General features: G+C 41.2%; 1 protein-coding gene across 4 annotated transcripts in view; it reads left to right on the plus strand.

Moving 5' to 3' along the window:
* LOC127577901 (protein kinase C-binding protein NELL1-like) overlaps positions 1-23,410 on the plus strand; it is a 626,741-nt gene that overhangs the window by 74,157 nt on the left and 529,174 nt on the right. For all 4 annotated transcript variants that reach the window (XM_052029546.1, XM_052029549.1, XM_052029547.1 and 1 more), the window contains exon 6: positions 6,059-6,131. In XM_052029546.1, the coding sequence (XP_051885506.1) occupies positions 6,059-6,131 (73 nt within the window). The remainder of the gene's footprint in view (positions 1-6,058; positions 6,132-23,410) is intronic.

Here is a 23,410-nt window from a genome sequence, read left to right on the forward strand (position 1 = left end):
CATTATTCTCGCAGCTACCATTGGGCAGGAGGTACAGACATTTAAGTCCCACACCACCAAGTTTGGGAAGAGCTACTTCACTTCAACAATTTGGTTCTTGAACCAACCTGCACAACCCTAATCATTAGCTCAGTATAGCAAAACTATGACCACTTTGCACTACAATGGACTGTTTTTTTAATTGTGTTCTTTCTTGTATGATTTATGTTAGTTTGTATTTTTCTTGTGAATGTTGTGTATCTAGTGCTATGTGTCCGTAATGCTGCTGTAAGTAAGATTTTTATTGCACCTGTGCATACCTGTACATAGAACAGTACAGCACAGAACTGAACACAGTAGTCTAAATGTGGTCTAACCAGAGTTTTGTAGAGCCGCAATACTACCTTGCGGCTCTTGAATTCAATCCCCCGACTAATGAAGGCCAGCATACCATACGCTGCCTTAACCACCCTATCAACTTGTGTGGCCACTTTCAGGGATCTATGGACTTGGACCCCAAGATTCCTCTGTTCCTCCACACCGCTAAGAATCCTGCCATTAACCATAATCCAGCCTTCAAGTTCAATCTTCCAAAGTGTATCATTTCACATTTTTCCGGATTGAACTCCATCTGCCACTTCTCCACCCAACTCTGCTTCCTGTCTACATTCCGTTGTAACTTATGACAACCTTCTACACTATCCACAACACCTCCAACCTTCGTGTCATCTGCAGACTCACTAACCCACCCCTCCACTTCCTTATCTAAGTCATTCATAAAAATCACAAAGACCAGGGGTCCCAGAACAGATCCCTTTGGAACACCACTAGTCACCGTCCTCCAGGCTGTCTACTCTCCATCTACTACCACCCTCTGCCTTCTGTGGGCAAGCCAATTCTAAATCCATGCAGGGACGTCTCTATGAATCCCATGCCTCATGACTTTATGAATGAGCCTACCATGGGGAACCTTGTCAAATGTCTTACTGAAATCCATATACACCACATCCAGTGAGGCCGGACCTGGAGTATTGCGTGCAGTTCTGGTTTCCTTACTTGAGGAAAGATATACTGGCTTTGGAGGCGGTGCAGAGGAGGTTCACCAGGTTGATTCTGGAGGTGAGGGGGTTAGCCTGAGAGGAGAGATTGAGTCGCCTGCAACTATACTCGCTGGAATTCAGGAGAATGAGAGGGGATCTGAAAGAAACATATAAAATTATGAAAGTGATAGAAGCAGGAAGGTTGTTTCCACTGATAGATGAGATGAGAACATGGCCTCAAGATTCAGAAGAATAGATTAGGGGGCACGGTAGTGTAGTGGTTAGCATAACACCATTACAGTGCCAGCGACCCGGGTTCAATTCTGGCCACTGTCTATAAGGAGTTTGTATGTTCTCCTCGTGTCTGTGTGGGTTTCCTCCCACATTCCAAAGACGTACGGGTTAGGAAGTTGTGGGCATGCTATGTTGGCGCCGGAAGCGTGGTGACACTTGCGGGCTGCCCCCAGAACACTCGCTGCAAAAAGATGTATTTCACTGTGTGTTTTGATGTATATGTGACTCATAAAGAAATCTTATCTTATCTTCAGGACAGAGATAAGGAGAAACTGCTTTTCCCAGAGAGTAGTGAATCTGTGGAATACTCTGCCCAGGGAATCAGTAGAGGCTACCTCATTAAATATATTTAGGATAGTTAGATAGTTTTTTGCACAGCAGGGGAATTAAGGGTTATGGGGAAAAGGCAGGTAGGTGGATCTGAATCCACGGCCAGATCAGCCATGAGTGTAGTGGGTGGTGTACAATGCTGATGTTATCCTGATAATACCCTTGGAGAGGAAAAATAGGAAAGCAAATGTGAGAATAATGAATTTGGAACGATCTGGGTAAAATCTGTTTACGAGAAGTTAGCATGCAGGTACAAGTAATTAAGAAGGCAAAGGGGATATTGGCCTTTATTGCAGGGGGAAAAGAGATTGAGAACAAAAGGAAGTTTTATTCCAGCTGTGGAGGACCTGAGTGAGACAGCATCTGGAATGCCATGTACAGTTTTAGTCTTCGTATCTAAGGTGGGATATATTTGATTTGCAGAGTTATTTCTGATTTATGCCTGGGATGAGGGGATTACTTGAGGAATGATTGAGCAGACTGGGTCCATGCTCTGAAATTTGGAAGGATGTGAGGTGGTCTTGCTGAAACGAGGAAGTCTCTGAAGAGGCTTTCTATACTCTCTTTCAATGCACTCTGTACTAACTCAACGTAACTGCACTGTGTAATGAATTGACCTGTATGATCGGTTTGTAAGACAAGCTTTTTCACTGTACCTCAGTACAAGTGACAATAATAAACCAATACCAATTTATTGAGCAGATGCTGAGAGGATGTTCTCTTGGGGAGGGAACGTAGAACTGGAAGATATGGTATCTGGATAAGGGGTCAGTTATTTCTGACTGAGAAGAGGAGGTATTCCTTCTTTCAAAGGATTGTGAACCTTTGCTTTCCACCCCAGAGAATGGAGTCAATGGGTCAGATCACATTTGACAGCCTCTGCCTTTTCAACAGTTTCTGAAAGTGTCTGATAATAGATGCTTGAAAAAGAGTTGAAATAGGCATTTAAAAAAAGCTTAAATGTATTTTTAAATTTCAAAACTCATTCAACAGATGTATTCTGTTAAAAAGTTAATTATGATTTTAAAAATCACAATACACTTAATTTTTTCAACCCATGTTAGTAACCCCATTCAAATGAATGGAGTCTTGCTGGATACCACCTTGGGTTGGTGTAAAGCTGAAGGTTTAGGCAAGTGCATGGGTGCCATGCCTCAGGATGTTTGTGATCTGTCCCTGGACTCTGTGCTGAGCTAGTGGCAGAGTGGGAGGTCAGAAGTGCCAGCATCTGATGTCCTGTGCATTCCATGCTTCTGCAATATAATGCTCAGGCATGGAAGTCATAACCATGCTGACAGCAAGTGTTATCTCACCAGTGGCTCTTTTTGAAGCTGCAAGTGCCAAGTATGTTTTGGCCCATTTAAATACAATCAAGGATGTCTGGACTAAAAGGGAATCCAGGATGATGGGGAGTGTGCGTGAAAGTAAAGTTTAGGCCATATTCAGATCAACCATGATCTCATTGAACAACAGAGCAGGCTTGAGGAGGTGACCCTATTTTGTTTTATGTTGTCATTGTTGAAGCTCTTCTGTATTGCAGCTTCCTCTTGATAGAATGTGGGCCAAGTTTCCACAACCAATTGAAAACTATAGTCACTGCTAGTATTGTAGTGAGTATCTGCCCTGAGTATGGCCCAAGGGCTTTTTTGAAAAACAAATGCTGTTTTCAATTTTAGAGGGAAATTCTTTTTGTGCATTTCTTTTGCTTGTAGTTTTGTTGTCATGCCTATAGTTAGGTTTTCAGGCTGCATGTACCGACCAAGAAAAAGAATCTTTGCCAGATTGCCCAATATCCAGTGGGCACAAGCGGCAAACGGATTTGATGCCAGATCAGGTTTGACAAAGGCATTGGCATCTTTGCAGACAGCAGTCAGTGACAAGAGTAGCTTTCCTTCAACTTTAAGGCATTTCCAGGGCTTAATTTGCTGAACCTGTGGCTACACAAACAATTCCATTTATAGGTGGAATTGCACCACTCCATAAATAAAATTCTTGCTCATAAACTTGGTATTGTCTGCAACTACTTTACCTGGTTGCATTCAATGGTGCCAGCATATCATTTACTTATTTACCTATTCATTTATTTTTTTGGAAGTGTCAAGTAGAATGTAGAAATTCTGGAATATGTCCTGCAGCATTCCTTCTTATACAATGCTTTGGGATCGAGCTTGACTTGATTCTGCCATTTATGCAGAGCTTTTCTGTGCTCTCAGTGCATGGACTCGATACTTTTAACTTACTATCATCGCGTCTCACAGATTATGGAATGTGCTTTTGTTCTTTCAAAACTTGCCAAACAATGAGTTAGTTTTGTTTTTCAATTTCAGTTGTTTCAGAACTTTATCATAGAATGGCTATAGCACGGAAGGCGGCCATTCAGCCCATGTCCTCACTGGCCCTCTATCAGAGCAACTCTCCAGTTCCAACCACTGCATCTATCCCCGTGGCCTTGCAAATTTGTCTCCTCCATATATTTATCCAATTCCCTCTTGAAGGCCTCAATGGAATCTGTCTCCAATACCTCTGCAGACAGTGCATTCCAGATTTCTACTCTTACTGAAAGAGGGAGGAAAAAAGTTTTTATACCCCTTCTTTACCCTCTAGTCCCTCCACCAAAGGTAACACTCCCACTATCAACTCTATCTAGAACCATCATCATTTTATATATTTATAACAAACCTCCCTTTCCCTTTCAGTTAGCATCATTCTCATTAATTAAATAAGTTGGGTCATCAGTACAAATTCCAGGTTATGTACAGTGTAGGTGTCATTGAGGTAGGAGCTTGTTGGTTGATCCTAACTGATCACTTTGGAACCAGAGAGCTTCATCTTGTGTAATGTTAGTCTTCAATGTAATGCTGTCGAGCTTTTTGTCTTAAAACTGGTCACGTGATGCATGTCAAAGTGGCTGATCATAATGCTACAATGTATGACTGCATTTTTGTTCATTTTGAAAGAAAATTCGCATGCAGGAAAAGCTTCATTGGATAAAAATGACATTCTTTTAAAAGAAATTCACATGCAGAGACATTTAGCAAGCTCTTGGCCAGTTGCATACAGCACAAACAGCAACTGATCTGAGTGAGATCCCAGACCATAGAGTGTAAGAGCTTCCACTGAAAACCCAGAAAACCTTTGGCCGCCCAAGCTCCATCCCGGGAAGATGTAGCATGTGTACATCATGAGGAGCAGTCCAAATTCAGGCCATTGGCCACGTATTAAACTCCTCAGGCAGATCATTTCTGGTGACATCACAATCATCCCACACTGCTTCACTTGAAGCCAGTGAATGGATTGCTGACCTTGATATTGAATCACAAATGCTTCCCTTTCATTATATATTTAATTTAAAAATGACTCAAAGGCCTCTGATGGTGACAAGCTGGCAAAAGGATGTCAGGGATTTCCAGAGCCAGGGTCTTGGGATCCAATGTCTGAGGCCCAGTTACTGCTTGGATCTCGCTCTGTTTCATGGGATGACACTGGTATGAAGGGTCAGCTTCGTATAGCAGACTGGGCACAATGGACAGTTGGTGGACTGGACCCAGAATAATCTGGTCCAATGTATTTGGTTCTCTGGTCTGGTTTGATGCTAATCTTGGAGACACAAGAGAATGTAGATCCTTGAATCTGGAGCAACAGATGATCTGCTGGAGGAACTCAGTGGGTTGAACAGCATCTGTGGGGAGGAAGGAATTGTCAACATTTTGGGTTGAAACTCTCCATCAGGACTGACCTGAAATGTCGACAATTCCTTCCTCCCCACAGACGCTGCTCAACCTGCCGAGTTCCTCAAGCAGGTTATTTGACGCTAATCTTGATTTGTGATGTGGCACAAAAAAAATTGGAAGCAAAATGACAATTTGAAAACAGCAACTTCTTATCTTTAGTGTGCAATTCAAATGTAATAAATCTAAATTTTTATGTATTAGTTTTAACCTTCAGTAAATTTGCTTTGTATTTTTAAGCTTTTATGCTTTGACTGATGCAACAGTTCCTTAATTGCTAATCATCAAATGACACTGTGTTGGCTTTGTGGAAATAGAGCTAACATAATGAAGTTTAATGAACCAAATTTTCCAGTAGGCTTGTCAATCAGCCAAATGGTCCTGAGCATTAACATAAAGAGCTGCAATAGCAAACTCTACAATGAATATTAAGGTAATTCATTTGGTTTAAAACTGTGCAAAGCCCTTTGTAAAGCTGAAGCAACTAACTCTTTGGTCAGAATTAAATGATGCTATAGCAGACCGTGCTCATGTGGTGATCCAAAATATCCTTGAGAGGTCTGACTGCTCTGTCTGAAATTGTTTTAGCTGCTTGAGAATGATTCCAGCCACATGAATACTGAAGTTCAAATTTGTGTCACACCGTGACTTGTACTCATTTTCCCTTATTTTCTGATTATTTTTTAGGGCATTCTGCAGGATGTCAAAATCATCTTGATGCCTAATGGATATATAACACAGTGCCCAAATCTTAATCGCAGTAAGTACTCAGTTTGTTCCTTCCATGATGATACCTGTCAGGCACAACACATTACCAAGCAAATGACCTTTGTGCAAAAGCTAATTTCTAGTTGCATGTCGCAGCTTTGCATATGAAAGGAGTAAATACTGAGAGAAAAAAAATTGCAATATGTGTCTGTGAAGTACTTTAATTGCAGTTTTTCCTATTGAGATTTTGTGCTGTGTGCACTTTAGGAGCAGGAGTACCAAATGAACAATTTAGCACAAGTGATTTCTGACCACATTGCATGTCAAGAACTGTAGGTTACAGCATTCTGAATTTGTTGTCCTCATCACCTCTGTTCAAATGGTAACACACTTGCTTCACCTTCAGAGAGTTTTAGCTTCAAGCGCTCACCATAGCCCTTAGCTGTGCTGATGTTTTGGCGCAATACTAAAGGGGAGCTGTATTGCCGGATGCGCCGACTTTGAGATGTGATGTTAAACTGAGATTTACTTGGCTGAACATTAAAAGTCCCATGGTATTATTTGTAAAAGGTCAGGATGTACTGTTCACTGGTCATGCCTCAGACAACACTGCTAAAACTAGGCTAATCAGTCAATTTATTCATCCGCTGTGTGGAACCTCACTGTTGTACTTTCTCGTATAATCTAAATGATTGCACTTGTTTAATAAAAACAATAGTTCATTCTATTTGTTCAGTTCTGATGTGCCTTTGTGATTACTGTCTTTGGCAAAATTGTGTATTTTTGGTTAATTAAAATAAAATTGGGCAAATTCATCAACTTGGTTTTCCTTCATACATTGCTACTAAATTAGCAGTGACAGCATCTGTACATTCAGTGCCATTTGCAGTTTTAATATTCCAAGTTTTCCTTCTGTCTTTCCCACCCAACACCAAGTCACATCACTGACAGGCAGATCTTATTCAAAGTCCATATGAAAAAAAAATGAATAGTTGATAGTCTATGCACGTTGAAAGCCAGATTAAAGCAAAATTTATGGTTGACTTTAGACATGGATATAGACAGAGATACAGCATGGAAAGAGGTCCTTCAGCCCACTGTGTGTATGTCGACCATCAGCCACCTATTTGCACTGATCCTACACTAATCCCATTTTTACTTTCCCCACATTCTCATCCACTCCCCCCAGACTCTACCACTCACCTGCAAACTAGGGGCGACTTGCAATGGCCAATTGACCTACCGACCCGCACGTCCTTGGGATCTGGGAGGAAACGAGAGCACCCTGAGGGAACCCATATTGACAACAGAATTTTATCTTTGAGAGAGAAAAATGAGAAACAATTTAAATAGATTTTCAGGAGGGTTTGGGGTGGTTAAAAACAAAAAAATGCTGGAAACATTCGGGTCAAGCAATTTTTGTGGAAAGGGGAACAGTTAACACTGCAATGATGTGGGAGGCTGCTCTGCAAATTCAGACTTACTTTTTTCTTACTTTCCCTTTTGTTCCTTTTTCCCTGGAGTAGGGTCTTTTTCACCCTTCTGAAGCTGCTTCCATTTCAAAATAATTATACTTGCTGTCTTCCTGAAAAACTTTTAATAACAATTACATCCAGTGCCCTGTAGGTGTGAAAACCATAGATCATTTTATTTGGATCTCAGGACTCTAATGACATTAGTGGTAGTGTTCAAAGGATCAAACAATCAGCTGAGCCATGACAAGGCTGAAAGGAAGGTGTGAGTTTCTGTTTTGCCTTTCATGGCCAGAGGGTGCCCTAAAGCACTCTTCAGGCAATTAAGCACTTTTGAAGTGTGGTCACTGTTGAAATGAAGTGGATCATTAATCTTCCAAAGGCAGATCATGTTTTGCTGGAAATAAGAAAAATAATTTGAAAAAACATGAGGCCATACTTAAAATAATTAAAAGAATTGACAAGGAGGTTGTGGATGGGAATCAGAAGGGATTATGCTTATGTGTAAAACAAGCCCAACTTGTAATGCTTTTTTTTCAAACCTCAATAGACCATCCTTATACAAGAGGTATTGCTGCCAAATCAAACAACAGCTGTGATGGGAGTTTGACAAGCCCTACAAGTGGTGAATCTGTGAAATTTGTTGCCACGGGTGGCTGTGGACGCAATGTCATTGGATGTATTTAAGGCAGAGATTGATAGGCATCAGAGTAGCCAGGGCATCAGTGGTTATGGCGAGAAGGCGGGGGAGTGGGGCTAAACGGGAGAATGGATCAGCTCATGATAGAAAGGCGGAGCAGACTCGACGGGCCGAATGGCTGACTTTTGCTCCTTTGTCTTATGGTCTTACAACTTTGAGAAAAGTGTGAAGTTGATAGCTTGTGTTCCATACCCCTTGGTTGTTGCAGCTAATTGAAGCAATGTAGAGGCTGTGAAGCGCACACTCAAAGTGCCAGCAAAACTGAAGCAGCTCTTGGTTTTTCATGTATTATCAATTTTTACTTTTCTTGGAACACTGCCATTGTCACAGTAGCTCAGATTTGGAGAGATGGTGGTTGAGTAAAGAACAACCACATTTCAAAGAAAGTAATATTACAGTTTGGTCCTTGAGTGGTTCTCAAGTAATTCTAGTGTTTGCCTGCTCTTTTATCATGTGCGTGGGATGTGGATGTCACTGGCAAGGCCAGCATTTGTAATCTGTTCCTCGAGAAGGTGAGGGTGTGCCACAGTTCTTCTGGCAATCCCCCAATGCTGAAGGAACTGATTTGTTTCCATGTCAATTCACATACGCCGTCCTTGAAGAGACCTATAGAGCCTGTATTCCCATGCATGTAATGCCCCTTTTCTTGAGATCGGCAGTTTGAGAGGTTCAGTTGGGTTAGTGCGGAAGGCTAGATCATATGGGATCCAGGGTGAGCTAACCAACTGGATACAAAATCGGCGGTGGTAGGAAGTCAGAGGGTGGTAGTGGAGGGTTGTTATTCAAATTGAAGGCCTCTGACCAATGCTGTGCTGGAGGGATCGGTGCTGGGTCCACTGGTTGTCATCGATAGTAATGATTTGGATGACCATGTTGATAACTTGGTTGGTGAGCTTGCGGATGGCACAAAAACTGGGGGTGTAGTGGACAGTGAAGGAGGTAATCTAGTTCCCGCTGTAATCAGAAAAATTGGGGAAGTGGGTCAAGGAATGGTAAATGGAATTTAACCCTCAAGTGCGAGGTGTTGCATTTTGGTAAATTAAACCAGGGCGGGACTTGCACAGTAAGTGGCAGGACCCCTGGTGAGTGTTGTAGAATGTAGAGACTGAGGGGTGCAGGTGCGTAGTTCCCTGAAAATGGTGACACGGTGGTGAAGAAGGTATTTGGCACGCTTGCCTTCGGTCAAGACATTCAGTATAGGAGTTAGGATGTCATGTTGCAGTTGTATCAAAAGTTGGTGAGATCAGGAGTATTATGTGTAGTTCTAGTCACCCAGCTATACAAAGGATGTAATTTAAGCTCGAAAAGCGCAGAAAAGATTCACAAGGATGTCACCAGGACTGGAAGGCTTGAGTTGTAAGAGAGGCTCTGTAGGCTGGGACTTGTTCTCCTGTAGCGTTGGAGGCTGATGGGTGATGTTATAAAAGTATATAAAATCATGAGGGGTGTAGATAAGGTGATGATCAGTCTTTTTTTCTCTGGGCAGGGGAGTCTAAGACTAAAGGACTTAGAATTAAGGTAAGATGGGAAAGATTTAAAAGGGACCTGAGGGGCAACTTTTTCACACAGAAGATATACGGAATGAGCCTGCAGAGGAAGTGTTGGAGGTGGGCACAGTTACGATGTTTAAAAGACATTTAGACAGGTACATGGATAGAAAATGCTTAGCAGGATATGGGCCAAATGCAGGCAAATATGACTAGCTCAGATGGACATCTGGGTTGGCATGGGCAGGTTGGGCTGAAGGGCCAATTTCTGTGCTGTATAGCTCAATGACTATGAGTAGCCTAGGCAAGTAAGTATAGTGCATTTTGTAGGCATTGTAGTCTTGGTGCACCAGTGGTGGATGGAGTGAATGCTTAGGATAGTGAGTAGAGTGCAAATTGAATGGGTTGCTTTTCCTCTCATTTCTTGCTCTAGTGGAGCACTGGCTTGCATACTTAAACTGGTTCTGTCAATAGAACAGAGAAATTTCAGAAATTCACTAGCGCCTCATAAACGCTGATAGATCATGTCTTGAAGGATTTCTCTGTATCTCAGGGCTAACTGCCAAAAAGTCACTGTGAAAAAGTCTGTGCCGTCCTGAAGGGATTCTGGTCCTATTTCTTCTGTGACATTTGCTCTTTCCATTCCAATCACACTCGCTCCTATATTAGAAACACTCAGCCCCATTCTGGAAAAGCCTGTGGTAGAAATTGGTTCTCAATTATGTGCTAAATGGGTAATACCATGTTGCTAATACATTGCTTCCTGCTTTCACTTCCAAGCAACTGAACTTTGGAAACAGTAGAACAGTAATCTTTCATTTGACTGTTGCTATATTACACACATCATTCTTGTTATCAGGGAGTAATTTCTTCCCCACTCACCCTGTCATTCTGCTGTCACAGTAATTCCATCTCCTTCAATCTAACTTGGCACTTCTGTCCTTCCCTGCCCTTATTCACCCCGGTGCATCTTTCTCTGCCCCAACTCTGTTCAGTCACTGGAACTCCCTATCCCACAGTACTGTCACAGCATCATCATGGGAAGGACCACAACAGTTCAAGAAGGTGGCTCACTGCCCCTTTCTTGAGGACAAATGGGGAAAGGCATTAAATGTTAGCATCATTAATACAGTGTATCCTGTGACTGAACATAAAACAAAAAAAAAGTGGTACTGCTTTCCATCTTTATGATTTTCTTTAAAAAAAACCCTTTTGATCAGAGGAAAGTCTTCTACAGTTATTTTTCATTAGAATTTACAAAGTAAGGACTAATTGAGTTCCATGTATTTGGGCTTTCATAAAAAGACCTCTGAACATCAATAACAAAACTGTCTGATTTAGAAGCAGTCTTGCATTTGGTCACAGAGTAGTTGGAAAAATTTTGAAATGCTTTGAAGATTTCTGAATTTTTACTTGCCTGTTATTTTCCTTTCCAATGAGTAATGTAGTCTTCGACTTGGGTGATTCAAATGATTGTGATACAGCCATTATGCTGTCGACTGGTCTTTGGTTAGACTCCATTCTCCTTGCTCAGCTGCTTGTGCTTAAAGTACCTTTCACTTAGCTCACTTCTGTTAGTCAAACTGAGAGTGATTGATGTTTTCTGAGTGCTCAAAGTGAAATGAAGAAAGTGTGCCAATCACTGGGGCATTGTCTCCTAACCTAATGTCTCTCATAGCACTTAAAATGCTATCATTATTGTAACTGTTACAGGACTTGACAGCTACTGTTTTGATTGGATGGGAGGTTTGAAAAGAAGTATAATTTTTTTTGACACAGATAAAGTCACAGAGCGCAGGAGATAATTTGGCACAGTGTCTGCACCAGTTCTCAGGGAGCTATTCAATTAGTCCCACAGCCCTGCAAATGTCTCCACTTTTTAGTACACAAGCAATTCTCTTTCGTAATTTGCTATTGAATCTACTTCTGCCAACCTCTTGGTCAGTGCAATCCAGATATCATAACTCACTGAGCTTAGATTTAAAAATTCTTCTCATCCCGCTGGCTTTTAACTAATTATTTTACTTTGGGTGGTCCTAGTTATTCTCCCTTCTGTGATTAGAAGCACCTTCTCTCCTTTTTAACTCTGTCAAAATGTATAATTTTTAAAGAGCTTCTTGAAGTTTTTAAACTTTTGCTCAATTCCAGCTTATTCAGACTGTCTATGCAACTGGTGTCATATATCACTGTTGCAGTTCTGATAAATCTCCTCTGCACCTTCTCCAAGGCCTTCATAGGATTCCAGAATAGATGGCACAATAAGAAGGTTGTGTTGCCCACAGACTACGTGCTGCTTCACACTGTCCTCCTGACCACTGAATTCCTTTGTTGCACTCCTGCACCTGTGCCGTGTGTCTCAGCCAGGCTTGGGATTGTGGTCATTCTCACTGTTTCATAAAGAACGTGGGTTTGAAGGTGACAAACTTCCAGAAATCTCTACATTTCCAGACCCTTCTTGCCCTTTATGGTGGCTGTTTTTGAACCCTCTAAGTCTGTAGGGTGACAACGGCCTGAACTCTCTTTCCCAGGAAAATCTCAATCTGAATGGCTTAAAGTTTTCTTTGAACTTATAAGTCCCTAGCGTAGTTGAAGAAACTTCTTGTAAACCTGTACTCCTGGGCACTTGAAGCATCCTCATCAAACATGTTGTGGGAATTGCTTATAGCTGTTGCATTACTCTAATTAGGAAGTTGATTTGCTTCAAATTGATCAAGTCTGTGCAATTACTGTTAACTTTGTCTCAAGCACACACTAACTTTCCTATTCATTCTTCGAAGCATGTATATAAACACTAAATTCGCTTGATCTTCATAAGATGATGGCTTGCTCTCTTCTAAGTTAATGGTTTACATCTTCACGGTGAGTTCCATTCAACTTTGCCTGGTGTGGCTCAGGAGCCTCTGTCATACTTGCTGCAGATGAAGGCTGTGCACTGAGAAGGAGCAACATTTGCTGAACTCTGTTCTCTCTGGGTCCTGTTCACAGTCGACTGAGTTTCCCATTTCTGCTTGCCTCTCCTGATGCCCTGGCGGAGCTCCTAACCATTTGCTGAGCTTTTAGCACAGAGATTCATCTTTATCCCTTTCATTAAAGAGTAATGTTGCACTTGGCAGTATTTTGATCTCTGCTTCTGAAAATTTAAGTTTTATTAACTTAAATTGGAACTGGTTTCTCAGAAGCCAATGATAAAATGTAGTTACTGCAAGTAATTACGTGCTTGGTGCCAGTGATTTAAAGTTGAACCAAAACAAAATAGCTATCTAGGTACTTGGAATCCTTGTCTTCTGTGACTCCAAACCTCCTCTTGGTTGGATGTGAGAAACCATTATCACCTTCTCCACCAAATTCCTTTGATCGCTGAACTACTAGAATGAATCCAGTTGTTTTTTTTTGCAAGCTTCCTTCTCCTCTCTGAGTGCTTGACTTTTACCAGCCTTCTCCTTGTACCAGATCCTGGTTATCAGACCACAATAGCAGTGATTACATTTAACTCTCACTGTACTGGAGGGAAATAATACAGACCTTTTTTGAGCTTAATCCCTATAGTGCAAAATAGTGTAGTTTAAACCCATCGTTTATTCAGCTAGCAGCCACTCTGTTGAGCGAGCTGTGGGTTAATCCTGCCACATTTTGTACATTTGTTTTTATTCAAGGGAAAGATGCCTAGGTGAGGCACAGTGGGGTTGGACAGTTTCCATTTTTAGCTCCTTAAATTGGCTGCTTGCTATTGGGTGCATTTCAGTAGCAGGTAAAAGGGCAGCACATCTTGTAGCAAGCTCTCCAGAGGCAACTGCCAGACTACACTGGGTCCAGGGATCTAATTAGCAGCAGCTTCAGTGTGTGGAAGTGAACAGTATGCTGGTTTAATTCATATTTTAATTCGAGCCATCCTTCACCTCCTGAACGTTTCTCTCAAGTATTTTGTTATCGTGCTGTGGAAAACAGATTATGTACTGAAGTCACTCTATATTCAGCCTTGCTACAAGCTGTCAGCTCTTATTAACTTACAGCAATGCCTGAAAATTTCTGAAGCAGAACCTGGCTTGTATATTTTTGGAAAATGAGGCTAGTACCTTGAGTTCCAATGACCCTTCTCTCTAATAGTTTGCTCATACTTCTACTAAGAATAAAAAAAAGTTGGAAATGAGGCAGGATTTTGAAGTGATGAATAGTAGAAGTTTCCAATTTGAAGTTTCCAAATCCATGCACCTGTCGAACTGTCTTTTAAAGGTTGTTATTGTACCTGTCTCAACCACTTCCTGTGGTAGCTGATACCACACATATGCCACCCTTTACACAAAAAAAGTTGCCTCTCAAGTTCCTATTAAATCTTGCCCTTCTCACCTTAAACCTCTGCCCTCTAGTTCTTGATTCCCCTACCCTGGGAAAAAGATTGAGTGCATTCACCCTATCTTTGCCTCTAATGTCTAGGATGAATGCATTCAGTCTTGTTCATTGGACTTGTCCATTAACTTGCAGCATAGAGGGAATGTATGGTTCTTAAGTGTATTTCTAGTCTGGTTTAATTTCATCCTTGAGGGAGTGTCCCAAGATTGCCAAAGAAAATCTGTGCAGCTAATTCAAATAGGTAGGGCTCCATTATAGGAATCATTTTACCTTCATCTGGCCCCACCATCTATTCCTTTTTGCAATAGGGACCTTTTGCTTTTATATTTGCACCAGTTTGGGCTTTGGAAACCTTCTCTTGGATCAGAATGATGCAGAATGATACAGATTGAACGTCCACTCCTTACAGGTTTTGATCCACGCCTACATTATTAAAATAAGCCTGAGATTTGGGACCGATTTTTAGTGGCAGAGCTTAGTTCTGTGGTGCCACACAATGTATTCCCTTAAAAGCATCTGTCAGCTTGGAGGCTCTTTTTAGGATGAAACAAACAGTTGTGAAAAATTATTAAGTAAAATGCAGGATATGTGGCCTAAATTCTATCGTGTAGTACTACATTTTTAGGCATGACAAGATTTTTGTGCGGAAGTTGATCACTGAAGTCAATTAGCAACTCTGTGGTGTGGAACAACATCATGGTCCTCATGACATATTTATGCAAGGAAGTGACTGGATGTCAGTTAGTAGGGCAATAAAGAATTGATGCCTTCTGTGATTATTGTAATACAGGTGCACATGAACTTTCAAGATGTGTTGGTCTCAAGTACACGTGCAGGAGTACAGTCTGAGTTAAAGGATGTGTCGGTTGGGTTGCCCAGCAATGAAGCAAGGTATTGAATTGTTACGGACAGTCCTGATGCTTTCCATCTAACATGAGGACCTTTCTTTCTTTGGGCAGTATGGTGGTTGGGAAGAACCACACACTGTGCTCCTTGCTTGAGGTGTGTGCTACCTGCTCCGTTGTCCACCTGTTGGTGACCACTGCTTTAAGGGCTCCCTGGCAAGAGATTGCACTTCAAAGTTCGGCCTTTTTTCTCCCCTCTTGTGGTATCTTGTAGTTTCTGTGTATAATTATGCAGACAGCTTGTGTTTCATGATTTTAATGCCCTTGTGTATTGTGCATCAATGTACAATGGAAAGTGTTATCTTTCCATGGGCTTGTATGAAGCAGTTCACCTATTGTGGCACAGTTTCAGTGCACATTGTAAAGACCAGAGGAAAAAAAACTCTGCCTACAAGTCCAAGTTTACTCCATTACTCCCAGAACACACTGGACAAAGAAGGGGCAATAGCCTAGTTCTCAGCTGCAGGATCATTAGAAGTTTATGATTTATCTGCTTATAACACCTTAGTTGCTGGGTTTTGTATCTTTAAAGCAAGAACATTCGTCCAATGCTGTGACTAATTCCATTTAGCAATTTGAATGAGTTACAGCAGAGTTTTTGAAATGTAAGCTTTTTTTGTTACTTTGTCTTTATCTTATTCCATTTTTTTTTTCTTTCTCTCTTTTTTTCTGGAGCAAATTGGACACTAAATTCACCCACTCCAAATTACAGCTCCTCCTCTGCATTTGTGCTATTTATTTCACACTCCTTCAACCTAATCCAGTTGCTCCTCTCATTATGATCCCAGAAACCTTGTTTCCATCACTGTGACATAATCAGCTTGTATTATAAGCAAAATCTGAAAATGATGGAAGTACTTCACAGGTCAAGGGATCTGATGGCTCTGGTTGTAGTGCCTCTTTCCCACTGCCGGACTTGTCGTCTTTATTTCCCTCAATTTCTAGTTCAATGCAGGAGGCCTACCTTCTTAACCCATGGATTCAAGCATTGGCAAAGCCTCAAACACATAATGGAGAGACATGGATGATCCAGAATGCCCTGCCCAAAAATCTCGTCTGAAAGTAATAGACAAAGTCCTGCACCCAGCTTTGCTGGCTGTCAGTGTTTTTAAATAACTGAAATTGAAAATTATATTAGAAGTATAAAAGTAAAAAATCAACCAAAAAGTATTGGATAATTATTTGTGGTTTATTTAATGCATGGAATTTAATTAAAAATAATCTCACCATATCTTTATTCCCCCACAGCCTAAAATCCCCCAAATTGAATCAATGGACTCTTGCTCCTTTTGATAGGGTCCAAGAGAAGCTTTGTCAGTACTGATGCTGGGGAATCTCAGCAAGACAAGTGTTTTGCTGTTGGATTTCATGGATGCCTGACTGAAATACTGACAGTTTGGTCCAAAATTGCAGGGATTTTCCAATTAAAACCCGGTGGCCTGGAATTAGGTTGGTGATATTTATACAGAAATGAAGTAGTGACCCCAGTCTTCCTGAGAATTGGTGGCTGCCTCTTGTGGAAAAGCCAGCATTTCCCTCTAACTGTCAGAGAGCTTAGGACTTGTGCTCAAATACAACACTTGCTAAGAGGTGCTTGGTGAGTTTCCTACTAACATTGGACTTTTTGTGGAGTTCCAATTTACCAGAATTGCATGGAAATTGCACCTTAGAGATTCCATTCATTTCATTGAGGAGGAAAGGGACAAATTTCAGGTGAAACCCATTGTTTTCAATTTAATTGCTTAAGTTTTTGGCTGGCTTTCTGGTACTTTTGGGTTTCTTGGTATGATTCACTTTTAAGCAATTTGGATTTGGTCATTGATGAATATTCAAATTGCTTTGACAGCATTGGTGGCTGGCTAAGCATGGAGGTGTGACTTAGCTGGTTGTTGGTCTGGTTCAGCTTTCAGTGGGTGGGGCTTATTCAGCCCTATCATTGGTATTGGTTTATTATTGTCACTTGTATCGAGGTACAGTGGAAAAACTTGTCTTGCATACCATTCGTACAGATCAATTCATTACATAGTGCATTGAGGTAGTACAGGGTAAAAACAATAACAGAATACAGAGTAAAGTGTCACAACAACAGGGAAGTGCATTGCAGTTAGACAATAAGGTGCAAGGTCACAACAAGCTAGATTGTGAGGTCAAGAGTCCGTCTCATTGTATAAGGGAACTGTTCAATAGTCTTATTACAGTGGGATAGAAGCTGTCCTTGAGCCTGGTGGTATGTGCCCTCAGGCTCCTGTATCTTCTGCCTGATGGGAGAGGAGAGAAGAGAGAATGACCTGGGTGGGTGGGGTCTTTGATTATGCTGGCTGCTTCACCAAGGCAGCAAGAAGTTTAGACAGAATCCATGGAGGGGAGGCTGGTTTCTGTGACAGGCTGGGCTGTGTCCACAACTCTCTGTAGTTTCTTGCAGTCCCGGGTAGAGCAGTTGCCGTACCCAAGCCATGATGCATCCAGATAGGATGTTTTCTATGATGCATCGATAAAGGTTGGTGAGAGTATCAAAGGGGACATGCCAAATTTCTTTAGCCTCCTGAGAAAGCAGAGGCACTAATGAGCTTTCTTGACCGTGGCATCCATGTGGTTGGACCAGGACAAGCTATTGGTGATGTTCACTGCAAGGAACTTGAAGCTCTCAACACTCTCGAGCTCAGCACCATTGATATAGACAGGCATGTACACCGCCCTCTTTCTTGAAGTCAATGATCAGATCTTTCGTTTTGCTGACATTGAGGGAAAGGTTGTTGTCATGACACCATGTCACTGAGCTCTCTATCTCCTTCCTGTACTCTGACTGATCATTGTTTGAGATATGGCCTACTAAGGTGGTATCATCTGCAAACTTGTAGATGGAGTTAGAACAGAATCTGGCCACACAGTCATGAGTATATAGGGAGTAGAGTAGAGGGCTGAGGGGACAGCCTTGTGGGACACCAGCGTTGAGAATAATCGTGCTGGAGGTGTTGCTGCCTATCCTCACTGATTGCAGTCTGTTGGTCAGAAAGTCAAGGATCCAGTTGCAGAGGGAGGTGTTGAGTCCCAAGTCTCAGAGTTTGGTGAATGAGTTTGCTTGGAATTATAGTATTGAAGGCAGATCTGTATTCAATAAACAATAGTCTAATGTAGGTGTCTTTACTCTCCAGATGCTCCAGAGATGAGTGTAGGGCCAGGGAGATGGCATCCACTGTAGACCTGTTTCGGCGGTAGGCGAACTGCAGTGGGTCCAGGTTGTCTGGGAGGCTGGAGTTAATGTGTGCCATGACCAGCCTCTCAAAGCACTTTATGATGGTGGACGTCAGAGCCACTGGTCGGTAGTCATTAAGGCACGTTACCTTGTTTTATGTGATATTCTTTACAACTGGCACTGTGCTGGCCAGGCTTGCCTAATAACATAGGAACTGCTTTGATAAGAAAATCAGTGCTAAAAGACCCATTCCAGGTAAGTGCAGGTCCAGTGCATAAGGAACCCATGTTTACTGTTGCCTGGAAATTCTGGTCCATTGAGTCTGTTTATTTCTCCACAGGAGATATCAAATCTGATTATTTTCAGCTTTTTATCTTATTACAAATTTCCAGCATCTTAAGTGTTTTGGTTTTGTTATTGCTTCACTCTTTAAGCAGCTTGCCAAGGAAAATATTATTAAACTTAAATGTGCAAAGAAAGGTCAGATAAAAGACATTAGAAACTCTGGCACTGCAGATTGTGGCCCGATAATGGCTCTCAGTCAGAAGGTTAGGGTTCAAGTCCCACTTTAATGTTTGAACACGTAATCTAGGCTGATCCTTCAGGGCTGCATTGGCAGCAGTTTTTCAGTCCACTAACCAAACTTTATCTTCATAAGCCTCACAAAAAAAGATTACTGGGTCATTAGTTATTTCTGAGAACTTGCTGTATGCAAATAGCCTGCTCTATTTCCTATTAATATGATGATTACATTTGAAATAAAATGATTTGGAAATGAAACATTTTTGAATTTTAAAAATTATGAAAATTAGTCTCTGTGTCTCTCTGTGTTGCTCTGTCTCTCTCTCCACCCCCACCTCCCCGCCTGCCCCCCCCCCCCCACCCCCCAATCTTTTAAAGTTCTGTCTTGGATCTCCTCATTTCTTTCCTCCAAGTTGGTACTCTATACTCTATTCAAATGTTCAAGGGATAATGTCATTTTGATCTGAACTGGTACCTAACAGTGAAGTTGGGAACACACTGTACTGCAGTTTCATTGAGAATAAAAATCCAATTGCAGTGGTAGATGACTAGAATACTGTAATAACAGTGATGTGTAAAAACTCTTCTGACTGGCATTGTGTCTGCTCCAAAATCTCCTAGTCTTGAAACTAGTCGTTGTTGACCTCAATGGAATCAGACACAGCTCATAGCCAAACACACTTTGCTTCACTTTTCACAAAATTTGTTCAGTGCGCTGGATTGTCAATGTGATTCTTGCTGCTCTTTACCCCATGGTACTGGATATTCTTCTTCTTCTATTCAGTTATCTCATTTTGGAATGGTTTGTGTTTTTGTGGTCTACTTGTTTGGATCTTTAGGCTACCATCCTGTTTGTATATGATCGGCCAAAAATATTGTCAGCAGACAATGAGGTGGTGGCAAGGAGTTAACATAAAAGAAAACAGGTGTTGCTTCTGGCTTTTTTAATCTTGCCTTCTGGACCTCAATTTTAAAAAGAGAAAATGTTGGAAATGTCCAGTAGGCCAGACAGCATCCGCGGAGAGAGAAACCAGAGTTAATGTTTCAGGTCGATGACTTTTCATAAGAAATCGGAGCTAGTGTAGGTCATATGGCCTTTTGAGCCTGGTCAGCCATTCATGAAGGTTATGGCAGATCTTCTTACCATTGTGCCATTTTCCAGCACCATCAACATGTCCCTTCATTTAAAGATTCACCACTATCTGTGTGGAGAAATTCCTCTTCATATCAATTCTAGATGGCCTATGACTTATTTTGAAACTGTGCCCTTTTGGTCTTAGACAGCTCAGCCAGTGGAAGCATTCTTCCTGTGTCGAGCCTGTCAAGCCCTATCAGAATTTTGTACATTTCAATGAGATCTCCTCTCATTCTTCTAAACACTTGAAGATGGTCCCAGACTACTGATACAGCAAAACATACCATCACTGAAACCGGACACAAGAATCTTTGCTGCACTCCCTCTCTGGTAAGTACATCCTTTTTTAAAGATTACGAGATCAAAATTCTACAGAAAACTACAGGTATGGTCTCATCAAGGCTTTACACAAGAGCAGTAAGACTTACTTCCTTCTGTGATCATCCCCTCTCATAATAAAGATTACTGTACCATTTGGCCTCCTCTTCGCCTGTTACACTTGCACGTTGGCCTTAGTTACAAGCACATCGAGGACCCTTTGAACATCACCATTTCCTGAATTTTTGCTTCTTAACAAATACTCTTATTATGTTCACCAAAGCTGATGACTTTACACTTTTCCCACAATATTTTTCATCTGCCATGTTTTCACCAACTCACTTTGCTTGTGCCTATCCACCTGAAGTTTCTTTACATCCCTTCCTGTACTCACTGTTCTGCCAGTTTAATATCCTCAACAAAGTTGGAAATATGATATTTGATTCCATCAACTAAAATATAGATTGTGAATAGCTGGGGTCTATGTGTAACCCCTGCAATACCCCTTTTAGTCACAACCTGTCAGCCCAAAAGCTTCAATCTATCTCTGCTTTGCGTCCAAGAACCAATTTGTGTTGATTGAAGCAGAGACGGCATAACTCGACTTGAGCCTCTGTAGTTGGCGTGTTAGATGTTTCCCAAGGCTGAGGCTAAAATGTGAGTCATGCAACAGGGCATACTTGTTCAGATTACCCCACATGTGAGTTGTCAGTGAATCAGAGTGAATGTCAAGAAGTTGCACATTTTCATTGCATGCAAAAGCAAAATACCACAATTGCTGGAAATCTGTACAAAAGAGGAAAAAGTTGGATGAATGGAGCTAGATTCTGTTGCCCACCTGCTGAACTCACTTGGATCAAGCTGACCTCATCTTGGGAGACATTTTGTGAACTGTCTACATCAGGCAACAGACTGCTGAGAATCTGGCCCCAGAACCTGCTGATGCCTGTTACAGGAGGCAAGGCTGGGGTCCAATTGGGAGGGAGCATGTGAGGGGGGGAAAAATATTTACTGTTCAGTAAATGTTTATTAGACATGAAAATGTCTGTTTCCTTCCTCGTTCAATTTTAGTGAAGCATCCAGAATTGTTAATAGTTTCCTTTTGTGTTCCAGAATGGATGTATTTGTTTGAGGAGCTGAATCTATAATTGGAGAATCTGTAAGCTGATTTAACTTTGCTGAGTAATCTGGGGGAAAAATATATTAAAAAAAACTGAATGCATAAATAATATTACTTTGTAGTTCACGGTCTATCAAGTGCACCATGATTTCATTGGCAGATGTGAAGTATGTGCATCCTGCCTTTCACAACCTCTGGACATTCCAAAGTACCTTGCAGCCATTGATTGCTTTAAAAGTATAATTATTGCCATAATGTAGTTAATGTGACAGCCAATTTGCACAGTGAGCTCTTTCAAGAAGAAATGAAATAAATAGTCCACATAATCATTTTTCTGTGGATTTACTAATCTTTAAGTTATATATTGAATCCTTTTGGGTTCACCTGATGGAGTTGAAGTTTAATATCATGATCAAACTATGGCACTTGTGACAGGGTGGCAGAAAGTCAGGATTGCACTGAAGATGATACCACTCAGCCAAGGCTGACCTTATTACTACTCGGTGATTACAAGAGTCTTCAAGTATCCTGTTTCAAAGCATTGCCATTTGACTTTTCTATTTAAAGGGTATGCGGTCTCTGAGTAACAAATTGGCATGGATCACCCAGCTGGTTAATGTTTTGTAACACACCTGGGTAATATTATTTCCCCAATTTCTTTTAGCCTTAGATGTGCTATTGCCAACTGTCCAACTGGGATTGGTTAATACCACGTAGAAAGAACAGCCCTGGCGTATAACAAGTTGTGTTTGGGGTATATGTGGCAGTAGGAATGAGGAAGAGGAGTTATAAAAGAGCAAATATGGTTTTCTGTGTGTCCTGAAGATATTTACCGTAGAATGTCTTTTGGGAAGAAAAATCTGCGTATTTCTCTCATCAGTCTTATTTTTAAAATATTAACTTTGCCCAACTCAAACCCACCACTTTTTGAGGTTAAAATTACTCCCGATGCTTTTCTGTTTGAAGTTTTGCCAATCATTCAGATTGATGTGATATGGCAGCCACATACTGCCAGAAATAGACTTCAGCAGAATAATTTATACCCAATGTTATTTTGAGACCATCAGACCTAACATTTTCCTATTAAAATTTTAGAATGAACTGTTAAGCTCCATCCTGTGTGGTGAGCTTCACAGTCTGGAAGTTATTGAGAGCACTGCTACTCAATGGACCTTGCGTGTTTATATCAAATTTCTTTTTTCACAATTTTAACAGAATCATTAACCCATTTAAAATAATGACCTAGAAATTTGACAGTTTTTTTTCCAGCATTAAAACTACATTAGCCATTTCACGAAAACTTTTTCAATAAGCTCCTTTTTAAAAAAAAATTGCAAAGCTATACTAATGGGCTTCCTCAGTGTTAGGAATAATAGGATGTTGGGGCTTGAATTCCTGTGTGCTCAGCACCTTTCCTTGAGCTATAGCCTTGGGAAGTAATCCTCCAAGTGCCACACTGCCATATCAAGACTACCCTTTCAGCTACAGGGGAGAGCTGGTAAAGAACATGTGCTGCTCCAGTGTATGAGGGGTTGGCAGAGACCTACCAAGCAGGAAGAGGAACCTACACAGTCTTCTGAAGAATGCTGAACACAAGCAGCTTTCTTGTGCAAAGGCAACTCATCTTACGAAATTGGTACAGAGGAGTTGTTAAGTGTATGGGTGCTCTATATGAATGACTGTGTTCTTGGGAGCCTTGCAGTACAAGTAATACCCTTGCAATTTTGAATGCAGAAATTGCATTTATCAACAATGTTCCCTATGTTGTCGATGGAGCTACTGTTGACTTGTGCAATGCAGCACAGAGCAGCAAAGTGCCATATGCGGCATATCTCTGCAGAGTCTGCCTGCAAGGATCCTGAGGCACCATTTTTGAGAGAGATTTTGTACAGTGACAGGTGAATTTTCACTGTGAGTGAATAATGCCAGCAATTGTATTAGTCTCCTAGACAAACCTCTCAATAGCCCAAAAATTAGGTGTTGTGCAGAGTAATTTCTAGGCCATTATCTCTGTTTAGTAAAGGAGAAAGGCATTTGATATTCATGTGCTAAATGTGCAGGTGAGAACTTTGGCAATATTTCTAAGCTTTTTAGTTACATGGAAGATGGTCTTCTATTTGAACATTGGAAAA

The sequence above is a fragment of the Pristis pectinata genome, chromosome 14 (assembly GCF_009764475.1).
Source record: "Pristis pectinata isolate sPriPec2 chromosome 14, sPriPec2.1.pri, whole genome shotgun sequence".
Lineage (NCBI taxonomy): Eukaryota > Metazoa > Chordata > Chondrichthyes > Rhinopristiformes > Pristidae > Pristis > Pristis pectinata.